The 13368-nt window shown below is 44.2% G+C and overlaps 2 protein-coding genes across 2 annotated transcripts in view; both read left to right on the top strand.

Moving 5' to 3' along the window:
• Positions 1–5636, top strand: part of LOC109974845 (anion exchange protein 2-like) — a 17705-nt gene extending 12069 nt beyond the window's left edge. Inside the window, 11 exon segments of the mRNA XM_020625266.1 lie at positions 395–642; positions 836–984; positions 1525–1719; positions 2043–2252; positions 2807–2896; positions 3000–3166; positions 3324–3577; positions 3662–3831; positions 4324–4441; positions 4444–4484; positions 4878–5636. Coding sequence (XP_020480922.1) covers positions 395–642; positions 836–984; positions 1525–1719; positions 2043–2252; positions 2807–2896; positions 3000–3166; positions 3324–3577; positions 3662–3831; positions 4324–4441; positions 4444–4484; positions 4878–4955 — 1720 coding nt within the window. The 3' untranslated portion in view covers positions 4956–5636.
• A 3790-nt stretch (positions 5637–9426) lies between these two features.
• dnajc5b (DnaJ (Hsp40) homolog, subfamily C, member 5 beta) lies at positions 9427–12771 on the top strand. Its single transcript, XM_020625230.1, has 5 exons — positions 9427–9502; positions 10392–10512; positions 10703–10916; positions 11569–11743; positions 12674–12771. The coding sequence occupies exons 2-5, from the start codon at positions 10406–10408 to the stop codon at positions 12769–12771; spliced, it is 594 nt and encodes a 197-aa protein (XP_020480886.1). The 5' UTR covers positions 9427–9502; positions 10392–10405.
• The last annotated feature ends 597 nt before the right edge of the window (positions 12772–13368 follow it).

Raw genomic sequence — 13368 nt, 5'->3', positions numbered from 1 at the left:
TCTCCTGGTCCTCATCATGCTGAGGGCACCAGTTCTGAGTTTGGCCATTGTTGTCCCAACCTGACTCACATCTGAGAGGTTAAAATGCATCGCTGAATGAGCTGTCCTGATTTAATCACAACATCGCTGCAGTATCTCAACTGTGGTTTCGGAGCCTGTCTGTGGTGCTGACTTCTTTTACAGACATGCTGACTGGTGAAGTTGTTTTCTGATTCTAGTTTCAAGTTTAAGCCTTTTCAGTGAATGTGCAGAACACTTCAGTTCATACCACTCAGGGCTTTAAGTCAGTATGTTATTGGCATGAGCTCAGTTTGAAGTAACCATCTTTGTGAGGTAATTTAGCACGTCCCCATCATAAGGGTAAATGCTTCTTTTGTAATGTTTGGAGTGACAGCATGTACCATCCTTATGGTGCTGAATGCAGTTCTTGTTTTCTAGATTCCCTGGTTCCTTCCAAACCCAGCGAGGAGCCCCTGAGGCGTTCAGGTCGTCTGTTCGGAGGACTGATCACAGACGTGATTCGACGCTACCCTCAGTACCTCAGCGACATCCGAGATGCTCTGAACCCTCAGTGCATGGCCGCCATCATCTTCATCTACTTTGCTGCTTTGTCACCTGCCATCACCTTTGGTGGATTGCTGGGTAAGTGTAGACCTCAGAAACACATCGACAGAGACTGAATAACCTGACGAGGTTTGGTTGAAGAGTTTCAAGTTGCTGCAAGCTGACTGAAGCAAAGGCCTTCTGGATGATTTAAGAGGGTTTTCAAATAATTAGATAAAATGTAGTTTCAAAGATCTTCTCTAGAGGATGTATATTCTCTGTTCTCTGACAGGTGAGAAAACGGAGGGTCTGATTGGTGTGTCGGAGCTGATAGTGGCCACAGCGATGCAGGGGATAGTGTTCAGCGTGCTCGGTGCTCAGCCTCTGCTGGTGATTGGCTTCTCCGGACCGTTGCTGGTGTTTGAAGAGGCCTTCTACACTGTGAGCTCATCTGACACATCGGTGTCAACCTGCATCATGTTTGAAACGCATCTCAGTTACCTTCATTTATCCAACATAACACACCGACTATATTTTCTCTTCTGAGTATATTTATTGATCTCTGTGTCTATAACTGTGATGATAAATATCATCATTTGAATTAGTTTCATGGAAAAAAGTCAACACAAAGTCCACTTACCTGTATTTCTGAAGCTTTCAGCTATATTTTGCGGTCCTCTTTGGCCTTCTTTGTTCAGTTCAGTTCAATTCAGTTCTGTTATTTTATTTGTACAGCACCAAATCAAAACAAGTGTTAAAAAAATCAAAACAAGCCTCTGAAGTGTTATGCAGACGATGTCTGTGTATACATCTGAATTAAGATGTAGAACTTCACAGTTTTTTCTGCCTAAATCCAACTAAGAATATGGTGGAAGATAAACTCTAAACATTTATAAAACAGAAGTTAGCTAACAAGCCAATCAGTGATCCATCCAAGGGTCCGATTGCCCTCTGACCTTGACCTGGTCTGTTTCTGTGTAGTTTTGTAAAGACAATGGGATCGAGTATCTGACAGGACGGGTGTGGATTGGTTTCTGGCTGGTGCTCATTGTTCTCCTCACTGTGGCCTTTGAGGGAAGCATCCTGGTTCGCTTCGTCTCCCGTTTCACTCAGGAGATCTTCTCCTTCCTAATCTCACTGATTTTCATCTATGAGACATTTGCCAAACTGGTCAAGGTGAGGTCTGAAACCAAGAGCAGAACTACTTCTTGGATTTATCAGTTTTTAATCATCTGCAGGTTTATTCATAACAAAGCTGGCACGAGATCATTTTAAGAAGTTTCACTTTATGTTGTCATGCTGAAGTCTTAGGATGTACGTTCTTCCTGTGTTTCCATTGTGCTTAAAAAGCCAACTGACCACACAGTTCTTCTGGTCAGTTTGGTAGGTGAGTGTTGTAAATGTTGTGGAGCAGACAGCAATGATGCAGGGCTTTGTGCTACCCACTGACTAATGCAGAGCCACCCTGAATTGTTTTTGTGTGTGTGTGTGTGTTCTAGATCTTTCAGGAGCATCCTCTCCAAAACAGTTACCATGGAAACAATACAGTATTTCCATCTCTGTGCAACTACACAACAACCACCGAGAATTCTGGAAAGGTTGTTGGAGAGCCCAACACAGCCCTGCTGTCATTAGTGCTCATGGCCGGAACGTATTTCATCGCTTTCTACCTGCGCAAGTTCAAGAACAGCTCCTTCTTCCCAGGAAGGGTCAGAACATTCAAGTACAGGCACATACAGACACAAACATGTCAGATACGCACTGGTTCAGAAACAGGTATATACAGGCACAAGTACATACTGTACATGTACTAATACATACAGGTATGTGCAGCTTTACAGAGAAGTTCCATATATACAGTAAAGGTACATACAGATACATGTACATGCATGTGTTCTGGTTCACAAGCACCAATATGAATACAGATACAGGTACACACCTGACCAGGTACATACTGATACAGGCACAGGTATAGTATATACTGACACAGATGCATTAAGGTACAACAAAGGCACAAATATATTGTGGACACATATAGAAGTGCAGATACAAGAACAAGCACAGGTCGGCCTTAGGTTATTGTAGACATTTGTTCCTGTGCACAGGTACAGGTACAAATAAAGATACAGGTATGTGCAAATACAAATTATTGCCAACATATTTTCATCGCGTTTGGCGTGAATATAGATGGTGAATTTAAATCGCCTCTGAAAAAAATATCATTTATTTGTATCTCTCTTAAGTCTGACCTTTCTGGCATCAGCTCCGCAGGATCATTGGAGACTTCGGGGTCCCCATTGCTATCCTCATTATGGTGCTGGTGGACTACAGCGTGGAGGACACCTATACCCAGGTCAGCCCAGAGCACATTTTAATATGCATAAAGAGATCCCTGTGGTTATAAATCACTGTGATGGATCAGATGTTTGAATGAACCTCTTTGTACCGGCTGATAGAAGCTGAACGTGCCCAGTGGGTTCTCCGTGTCCAGTCCCGAGAAGCGTGACTGGCTGATTTCTCCACTTGGGTCAGATGGCCAGTTTCCTGTTTGGATGATGGGCGCCAGCATTCTTCCGGCAATCCTGGTCTTCATCCTCATCTTCATGGAATCCCAGATCACAGCGTACAACACTTTCTTCTTCTTTGTACTGGTTCTGTTGATGTTGTCTTTTTTAGAGCAACCATACTTAAAATAACCAATAACAGGAAAATAACCAATAACTTCAGGTGTTACAGGACGGTATAAATGTATAAATAATCTTCCTTGGCCCCCTTGTCAGGCTGATTGTGAGCAAGAAGGAGAGGATGCTGGTGAAGGGAACTGGATTTCACCTGGACCTCCTGATCATTGTGGTGGTGGGTGGAATCTCAGCTCTGTTTGGTTTGCCTTGGCTATCGGCCACCACAGTTCGCTCTGTCACCCACACCAACGCCCTCACTGTCATGAGCAAAGCTGTTGCTCCTGGAGACAAGCCCCGCATCCAGGAAGTGAAGGAGCAGAGGGTGACGGGCTTCCTGGTGGCTGTTTTAGTGGGTACGACTGTCTGAGTCCTTCTGTGATTCCTTCTACTATAGTTAGTGCTGGCACTTCTGATCTGGTCATGGCTCTCCCTCTCAGGTCTGTCCATTGTGATTGGGGAGGCTCTGCGTCAGATCCCCCTAGCGGTGCTGTTTGGCATCTTCCTCTACATGGGTGTGATGTCCCTGAATGGGATCCAGCTCACTGAGAGGCTCATCCTGCTGCTGATGCCACCAAAGTACCACCCCGACCAAAACTATGTCCGCAAGGTTAGCCCCGCCTCCTGACCTGGTACAGAAAGGAGTCACCAGCTGAGGTGCTGCAGGACGTGACTAGAATCAGACTTGAGTCACAGATCTGTTGACTTTGTTTGTGACTTATGGAAATCAAAACAGACTTGCAACTTGACTTTGACTCCAGCACCAACTTATGGCTTCACTTGGACTTTTTGACTTGGAAAGACTCGGTGTCCTTCCAAGTGCAAAAATGAAGAATTATGTAATGAAATGTGTTCAGCATGTGCTTATTATCCAGAGGATGAACTCTTTATTTTGAATACATTTGACAGCAGCCAGTCAGTCAGCAGCGCAGCCAGACAAATAATGACTTGTTTACAGTTTGACCTGGACTCATTGGTCTTGACTTGGGACTTGCTGACTTAAGACTTGTTGAAACAATAATCAGACAGTTCTTTTCAGAAATGCTGATTCTATGTTGATGCACAGATGCACTTACCTGTTTCCATCTCACCTGCTTTACAGGTGCGGACGTTGAGGATGCACCTGTTCACTCTCGTACAGCTGGCCTGTCTGTCTCTCCTGTGGGTCATCATGGCAACGGCAGCAGCGCTGGCCTTCCCCTTCATGTTGCTGCTGACCATATGCTGCTGCCCCGCCTCTTCACCTGGAGAGAGCTGCAGAGCGTGAGTCACACCCTGCTTTACCTGAGATCATCCTGATGACATATAAGCACAGAGAGCAGACATAACAACTGTCACACTAGCTGTCAACAGCTGGAAGCAGGTAGATCGCCTAAATTAGCTTCTTTTGTTGTGTTACACATTGGTAGCAGCTTGTTATCAGCTGACACCAGATACAAACTGTGCACAGCTCCTAAAATGAGCTGAATAGATAGAATTAGTGTTAACACTGGGTTTTATCATGCTGGTGCAGTCATTTGGCTAGCAGTTTGTTTCTCAGAGGATTTAACTTCAGCCTGTTATTCAACAGCCAGTAAGGAACATGACAGAGCAAACAAAAAGTCTAGTTTGTTGGTCCTGCATTTTTATCCTGACCTCTGGCCTGTGGTCCTGCAGCTGGATGCTGAGGATGCAGAGCCTCAGCTGGAGGAGGAGGGACAGGATGAGTACTCACAGCTGCAGATGCCCGTGTGACCTGCAGCAACATCGTGATTGGTCAGCCTGGCCTGAGGGGACAGCCGACTGGACCTGTCCACCTCCTTCAGCGGGCCGGTTGGACTGTACATGCCTCCGAATCATGTCTTGATAAACCTGATTTTATATTTTCTGTTGTAAGAAGTTGGTTTATTTGCTTTTTGTGATGACGCTGCTGAGCACACTGAAACTAAAACTGAACTCTGAGATCATTTCTGCTGAAGCCAGCTGTTTGGACATCGCCACACCCAGCTGCACCTGCGGGATTATATTCCATAGTATACACCAGAGCTCCCCACGGCAGCGTAAATCTTGTTTTGACAAGAAACTTTCCTCATTATAACAAGATACTTTGCTCATCTTCACCAGATATTTTCACATTAAAACGTGTTTCATGTTATTACGACATGTTGTAGGCTATTTCCTCCTTATAACTACATACTGTATTTTCTTGTAATAACGTGAGCCCTGCTCAGCTTGGAGTGAGTGCAACATGCACACTGACCGCTGAAAGAAAAGAAGGCATCTGGACGTAGTTTTAGGTAGAAGACATTTCACCTCTCATCCAATGTTGGGCGGGGAAACAAAACAGCCGCTGCACAAGTGCACAGGAGGGCCAACTCCAGTGGACCAGAGTCAGCAGTCCACCTCCACCTGAAGCACAAAGGACATTCTTTTGAGGACAGTGAAGTCCAGATCCTCTCCAGAGAACACTGCTGGTTTGAGAGAGGAGCCAAAAAAGCCATTTTTGTCCAAATAGAACACCCCTCACTAAATAGGGGTGGTGGACTAAGACAACTTGTCATCCATCTACAACTTTGTTTTGAAATCTCTACCCAAACATTTCCACCCTAATTCACACCAGGACAATAGGTGTCGGTCCACAGGTGAGGGTTCAAAAACAGGTAACGACTCTCACCGATACTAGACCCCAACGACTCAGTCGTTAGAGAACATTGTTGGCCGTGGAAGGACTGAAACACCACCCAGTGGGATAAACACCTCCTGCTCACCACTAGTCAGACAGAACTGATGAAGCCTCTTGGATGAGAGGTGAAACGTCTTCTACCTAAAACTACGTCCAGATGCCTTCTGCTAAGCTTTTTCAGCATGTTACGACCTGGATGACTGAGAATTTACATGGACATGTACACTGACCATAGCTCATTCAGCTCAGCGGTGCCTCCCTCATCAACACCCCCCATGCCAACTTTCCACACAGTGACCAGCGTTGCTGCTAGGAGGTGCGCTCCTATGGTCCTTGAGAATCGCTGATCTAACACTTAAATCCATGCATAATAATTAGCCCACAACATAACACACGACTGCAGCTCATGAGCAACAAATAAAAAATACCTTGTACATGTCCCGATGATGTTAAGGCGTTACTGACAGCCGGTCAGAGTGGAGCTGCTGTCACCCACTCCAAGCTGCACGCTCACGTTAGGGAGGAGAAAGGATGTGATCTACTCTAGGGGTGTACGGTTTCATATTAGATAGCTCTTCGGGCCATAAATGTGAAACTATATTCCTTTATTGTACAGAGGCCACCAGACGCAGTGGTGTAAAACTTAATTATTTTAAAAATGTACCCATGGTGTGTACAGGCTTACAGCTTTAGGTGCCACTGGTCAGGCCATGCAGTGGCAGTTATCAGTTATCATACCCATAGTTATGGATCAGTAGGAGCCAGCTGCACCTACCTGGGGCCAGAAGGTGCTTGATATCACAGATACATGTTGTGATAAGGGGAACACTAGTGGCTTTAGTAATAATGGGACAAGCAGATGACGTAGCATACATAGTGACAGAGTCCATGTTACAAGGATCCTGGGGCAAGTGGCTCAGAACACACTTTATCCACAGGAGACCGGCCTCCACTATGACATGCTGTGTTTTTATAGCCATGAGCAGACTGTAACCATGTGCTGATTATTGTAACGCTAATGACGAAAGCCCTGTAACGTCAAGGAACTAGTCTCTAACCAAAACCATCACCTTTTCCTAAACCAACCAAGTAGTTTTTAAGAGAAGACTCTTAGTGTTTATTATTGTAACTATGACAGTGAAGGTTTGTGGCCTGATAATGACCTACTGACCCTACTAGAAGACAGAATCAAGACCACCTGAGCTGTGGTCAAATAACAAGTGATAAGTTCTGGTTGGTGTCTGTCTGTGCCACATAATATTCTACAGATCAACTAAACTAAAAATGTCTGTTCTCTGTTGGTTCTTTGTTCTTAACTGCATCTTTCTCTGTCAACAAATACAAATAATTTTATCATTAAAACTTGATTTGCATATTTTCTTGTTTTTTACTGACTTGTCCTACACATAAAAGAATTCTGTACATCATTTGTTTGTTACTTTGTGCAAATCATTGCCAACACATTGTTCTGTGCAGCATGAGAAGTTAGTGGAGTGTAACCAGAGCAGAGACCAGAGACTCTGTGCACAGTGACATTGTCCTCAGCCCGTGGAGCTGCTTGTTGGAAACAAACAGCCTACCGTGTTTCCTGAGGAGGAAACCTGCCCCCCAGTGCAGCAGTGTGGCTCACTGGAGGGGTCTAATAGCTGGTGGACAACAGTGGAGGTCTATGGCACAGAGCAATGAGCTGGACCAGGGTATGGACTTACAGACATTACGGTGAGGACACCACGTTCACTGCTGCTGCTGGTCTGTGGACGGGGTTGGTGAGGAGTAACAGACAGAATCAAAGGCTGCATTGTTTAATGCCATTTGTTCCTTTGTGTTTTACAGCACATGGAAAACATGTTCACCTCACCTCTGATGCATGGGTGTCTGTATGCTACTGCATGTGATAATCTTATGCACCATGCTACAGGTATGTGAGCTTTTTATTTGAATTTATAGTTCCTGAATAGAAGGAAACTGCTGCAGTCCTCCTACTAATTCACAGACATCTGAGGTTTTGTTTTCTGGGTTCTGAGGAGCAGAGCGAGTTCAGAAGACGTCCTGCTGGCAATCAGAATTAATTTTCCCGATTTCCTTCTTGCTGGCTTGATTTGTGAACATTCAAGGCTTCATTACTTCACTTTCGGCACAGTCCACATTCCTGAAGGTCACACAGCCACAGCCTGAATCATCTTCTCATTGTGACATAGAAAAACAAACATAAACAAGCAGATTAAGCAGAATTGTGGTGATGATGAAACAAAGACATGGCCAACAGCACCAAGCTTTCGCCGGCTCTCACACATGGTAATAATGTAGGAGAAAACTGTCACCAGTCTGCCACCTCTGCTCGCTGGTGTAGAAATGTCATGTTTGGTCTCATGCTAGCAAACATGTAGCACAGCAACAAGACAAATGGATCAATTTCTAATCAATAAAGAGTCAATGTATAGCACGCTGTGCAGTGTACTGCAGTGTGATGTTCCTGTCCTGTGTCAGAAGGTGCAGCTGACCTACCAGTGACTGTTCACAGTGTTTCCAAAAAACTCTGTCCAGGACTTTTTCTACTTTTAGCAGAACATGTGAAGTGCACATGTGCAACAGTATCTGGAAATGCTCAACACAAGTAATACATGAATAATGTGTGAAGAAGGAATATTAAAACAGTATGCACATTAACATTTTACAGAATGGTGAATAAATGCAGCATTAGCAGCCTTCTGTTGGCTGAGGACTGCAGCAGGATCAATATGGAAGAATTACCGCTGCACTAGTTACAGCATGGTGCAAAAGGCAACTTTGAACACATAATAACCTAATACATAACATAATAACAGGGGATCAACACATCCTGAATATGTAACACAAACTGGTCTAGTACTACACACCATCACACTGAGACTGGGAACTGCACTGCACCTTGTGATCTGTAACCTAAAGTGTTAACTGTTAGCATGTGTTTTAGCAACACCTCCTCCAGCAGTGGAAAGTCACTAAAGTATACTTAAAAACAATATTAAAGTATAGTGTTATCTGAGGTACTTTCACTTTACATGAGCATTTTGATTTTCTGTAACTTTCTGCTTTGAATCCATCACATTTCAGAGGGAAGTACTGCACTTTCTACTGCGCTGCAGACAGCTGACAGCCGCAGTGTGCTGATAGCCACAGTTAGCTCTTAGCTGCAGTTAGACTCTAACTGTTAGAGGTTATGCTGCTGACATTGTTCAAGATGAAACCTGCACTTTTATCTGGTGGTGGTTTACAAAAAAATAGTGTGGTTGTGTCTCTTGTCAAGTTTTCTGACACATTTTATCTTGTGCTCTGTCAAATTCTGTCTGACCCCACCCCCACCCCCAGCCGCCTGAATCACCTGGTTGTCATGGCAACCTTCCCTCCCCAGCACAAAGCATCCATCAGAGCGTGTCAGTGAAACCTGAGCAGCTGTAGCCGTTCGTGGTCACCTGAGCTGAACTGCTGCTGAATGTTTGATGGAGGCTGTCAGAAATCCTCCCTGCCACAGGTCGACCACAACCACCTGAACAGGTAGAGGCTTCATCAGGACCGGCACCTCAACCACCTGAACAGGTAGACGGCACACTCCGAGGCTTCAACAGGCTGCAGCAGGCAGGTAACTGCTCCCTCTTCAACTTTAAATGACTCTTTCTTCACAGGTAGACACATCCTTTCAACCTGCGTGACATCATGTGTCCCACCTTTGTCCAGTGAAAACAATGTATCTCTGAAAAGTGAGGACCCTCTGTGACGCTTTTAATCCTTCAGTAGATTTATATTCCAACACATATAAAACCTTAAATAAATACAAATGAAATACTTGGTTTTCACTGAACACCTGAAATATTTAGTTAGATTCCATTTTTATGTCTGCATCACTGAATCAGATGGAAATATTCTTATTATCTTCCAGTTGTTTTTTTATTGAAAGCAATGTATTTCCGTAGTAATGTGTAAATTCCCTAATAAACCAAGTTCTGGTTCCAGTAAGAAGCTCGACCCGGTCCTTTTAGTGATACCTCCACAGAAATTGAACCAAAAACTACAAACTTTTGAAATATTCATGTTATAAAACAAAAAATAAATATTTTATTAGTTTTTATCAGCAACAACAGAGAGAGGGCTGATTTTTGTTCATTATTCGCTCCATACGGTTCTCATGCTAGCCCAGCTCGTCTCTAAAGTCGGGCAGACACCGTGCAATCTTGACTGATAATGTACATGCCTTAACTCACACTGCACATTTTAATCGACCTGAACCTGGGACTTCTCTGCTCACATTGAACATTTAAACAGAACTCCTACATGAACAGTTCCAGTAAAGTTCCAGTGTCTGCCCGGCTTTACTGGATCTGTCCACTTTGACCAGTCTGTAGCTTTATCACCTTCTTCATGACTTATATCTAAAGAGCGTACAAGAGTGTACTGTATGCTGAGTCCAAAATTAAAGGTGAGGCAGTGATCCAGGTGAGACTTTCTGTTTGATGTTTGTCCATCTGTGACAGGTGATGGTGTCAGGATGTCTGAGGGGAGGCAGCGCACTTTGTCTACATCTGGAGAGTCTCTGTATCAGATACTGGGTTTGGAAAAAGGCTGTAGCCATGACGACATCAAGAAGTCCTACAGGTGAGACAAGTATGACCATGCCCCCTCACCTGCAGCAGGTGATCAGTCAGCTGACACATACTCGTCCAGTCTGAGCTGATCCATTGAATACATACACAGTTTGAACCTGAGCTGAGACTGACTCAGCGTCCACTCACTGGCCTGTTCCTCCAGAGCTGTAGTAAGTAACATTATGTGTGTGTGATGTCAGGAAGCTGGCGTTGCGGTACCACCCTGATAAAAACCCGGACAACCCTGAGGCGGCAGAGAAGTTTAAGGAGCTGAACAACGCTCACGCCATTCTGTCTGACCTCAGCAAGAGGAACATCTATGACTCATATGGATCTCTGGGACTCTACGTGGCCCAGCAGTTCGGAGAGGACAATGTCAACACCTACTTCATGCTGTCCACCTGGTGGGCCAAGGTGTGAGGGCGGGGCTTACACTGTCTGAAACTGATAAAAAGTGATTCTGTCTGTTTTCCTCTCTGGTCTCTGGGTCTCTTGTCCTCTGGTCTCCTGTCCTCTGGTGTCAGGGTCTCCTGTCCTCTGGTATCAGAGTCTCTTGTCCTCTGGTCTCAGGGTCTCCTGTCTCTTCTCTGGGTCTCCTGGGGGTGGCTGTGGCTCACGAGGTAGGGCAGTCGTCTCTTGACCAGCAGTTGGTGGTTTGACTCCCGTCCTCTCCGCATGCCTAAGTGTCCCTGAGCAAGACACTGAACCCCACATTGCTCCTGGTGGCTTGACTAGTGCCGTTGTGTGGCAGCCTGTCGTCATTGGTGTGTGAATGGGTGAATGGTGTATCATCTCCTGTAAAGCGTTTTGGCCAGTGCAACACACTGTGGAAAAATGCGCTATATAAATACAGTCCATTTACCATTTACCATTCTGTCCTCTGGTCTCGGGGTCCCTTGTCTCCTGGTCTCGGGGTCTCCTGTCCTCTGGTATCAGGGTCCCTTGTCCTCTGGTGTCCTGTCCTCTGGTCTCGGGGTCTCTTGTCCTCTGGTCTCAGGGTCTCTTGCCCTCTAGTCTTGGGGTCTCTTGTCCTATGGTATCAGGGTCTCTTGTCTTCTGGTCTCAGGGTCTGTTCCTGGTCTGTGGGATCCTGACTGGCTGCTACTGCTGCTGCTGTCTCTGTTGCTGCTGTAACTGCTGCTTTGGGAAACTCAAGCCCACGTCCACAGGTGAGGGGGCGGAGCCAGACTACATTTCCCCTGATGACCTGGAGGAGGAGATACGCAATGACCCCGACAATGGTGAGACAACAGGAAGTAGTGATCTTTTATTTTGAAGTTCACACAGCTGAACACGTGACTCTTTGTCCATCGTCTCTTCCAGCTGAGATTCAGTCTCGGAGCAAATGGCAGATTATATTTTTGATTTGTTTTTGGATTATTTATCAAATAAAATAATCAATTATTATTATTGATTAATCAATTACTGTGAATATTTTCCTACAGATCAGAGGAACAATGACTCAATTTTAAAGGGATAATCTATTTTAAACATTTAACGATAAGATTTTTTAATGGATTATCTGATTATCTGAATTTAATGTCTTTCACTGGGTTGAAAGCTTTTAAAACTGATCAAATGTCATGAAAGCCTTCCCTTAATTTATACTTTTAAAGAACCTTACATTTTTAATTGTCATAATAAACTAGGAATTCAGGTCATCCTTCTGTTTAAAATAAATAAATCAAGGTTTTTTCAAATACAAACCTTAAACAGAGCAGCTAATTAACTGACAACCCATAATATAGGCCCACCCTATATTAATCCATTAATTAGCCACTAGTCTGGAGAGTGAGATACACATCAAGGGTCACCTATAAGGTACCCTAAAGAATATATGCTGTGGATTGTGGCACTGTATACTTGACCCAAACTAAAATATTAAATAAATAATAAATATTATTTAGTAAGATTTAAGGATTTTGTTACCCTTTAAATTCCACTGAACTGTGTAGAAAGCGAATTAAAATTTAACACATTCCAGTCCATGAACAGTTGCATTCATTTGTGCAAAAAAATTGTTTAATATCTGAACAATGAATAAGAATGAAATTAAAATCTCATTAATTAGCAACTGAAAATGTTTCAGAGCCTAAAGTAAACCAGATTTTAAAATTCTACAGGGTCCAAGTTTGTTTTTCTTAACAGAGATTCTGGTTGTTTATGTGCAGACACTGAGACTCCGATTGTCCAGCAGCCGACGAACGCCAGCGAGAAAACTCAGCTGATCACCGACGGACACCGCAGGTACGGAGACACCTACACATGAAGCTGTTACCAAAGCTGGAGGCCGGATCACTGAGACCTGAACCTGATGGAACAGGAAGTCCAGCTCTGAACTGAAAACACACAAAATGACTTCCACCATATTTTCAACACGTGTAAGAAACATTCAATGTCAAAGCTGAATTTGATACAATAATCTGACATTTAGTGGAATCTGTCTTCTCTGGAGTTTGAGGAGAAGAAGGACACATTTACGAAGAAAAGACCTATCCTACAAAGCCCTGTGTGAATAAGTGTTTGCCCCCTAAACCTAATAACTGGTTGGGCCACCCTTAGCAGCAACAACTGCAATCAAGCGTTTTCGATAACTTGCCATGAGTCTTTTACAGCGCTGTGGAGGAATTTTGGCCCACTCATCTTTGCAGAATTGTTGTAAGTCAGCCACATTGGAGGGTTTTCGGGCATGAACTGCCTTTTTAAGGTCATGCCACAGCATCTCAATTGGATTCAGGTCAGGACTTTGACTAGGCCACTCCAAAGTCTTCATTTTGTTTTTCTTCAGCCATTCAGAAGTGGACTTGCTGGTGTGCTTTGGATCATTGTCCTGCTGCAGAACCCAAGTTCGCTTCAGCTTGAGGTC

The sequence above is a fragment of the Monopterus albus genome, unplaced genomic scaffold (assembly GCF_001952655.1).
Source record: "Monopterus albus unplaced genomic scaffold, M_albus_1.0 scaffold350.1, whole genome shotgun sequence".
Classification (NCBI taxonomy): Eukaryota; Metazoa; Chordata; class Actinopteri; order Synbranchiformes; family Synbranchidae; genus Monopterus; species Monopterus albus.
The sequence above is the reverse complement of the archived record's forward strand: the minus strand, read 5'-3'. Positions and strand labels throughout refer to the sequence as shown.

Bases quoted from the DNA above. Each gene is read 5' to 3' on its own strand.
- dnajc5b (XM_020625230.1), top strand. From the start codon at position 10,406: ATGTCTGAGGGGAGGCAGCGCACTTTGTCTACATCTGGAGAGTCTCTG. The intron at 10,513-10,702 runs GTGAGACAAGTA...GTGTGATGTCAG, and splicing joins GACATCAAGAAGTCCTACAG to GAAGCTGGCGTTGCGGTACC. The intron at 11,744-12,673 runs GTGAGACAACAG...GTTTATGTGCAG, and splicing joins ACGCAATGACCCCGACAATG to ACACTGAGACTCCGATTGTC.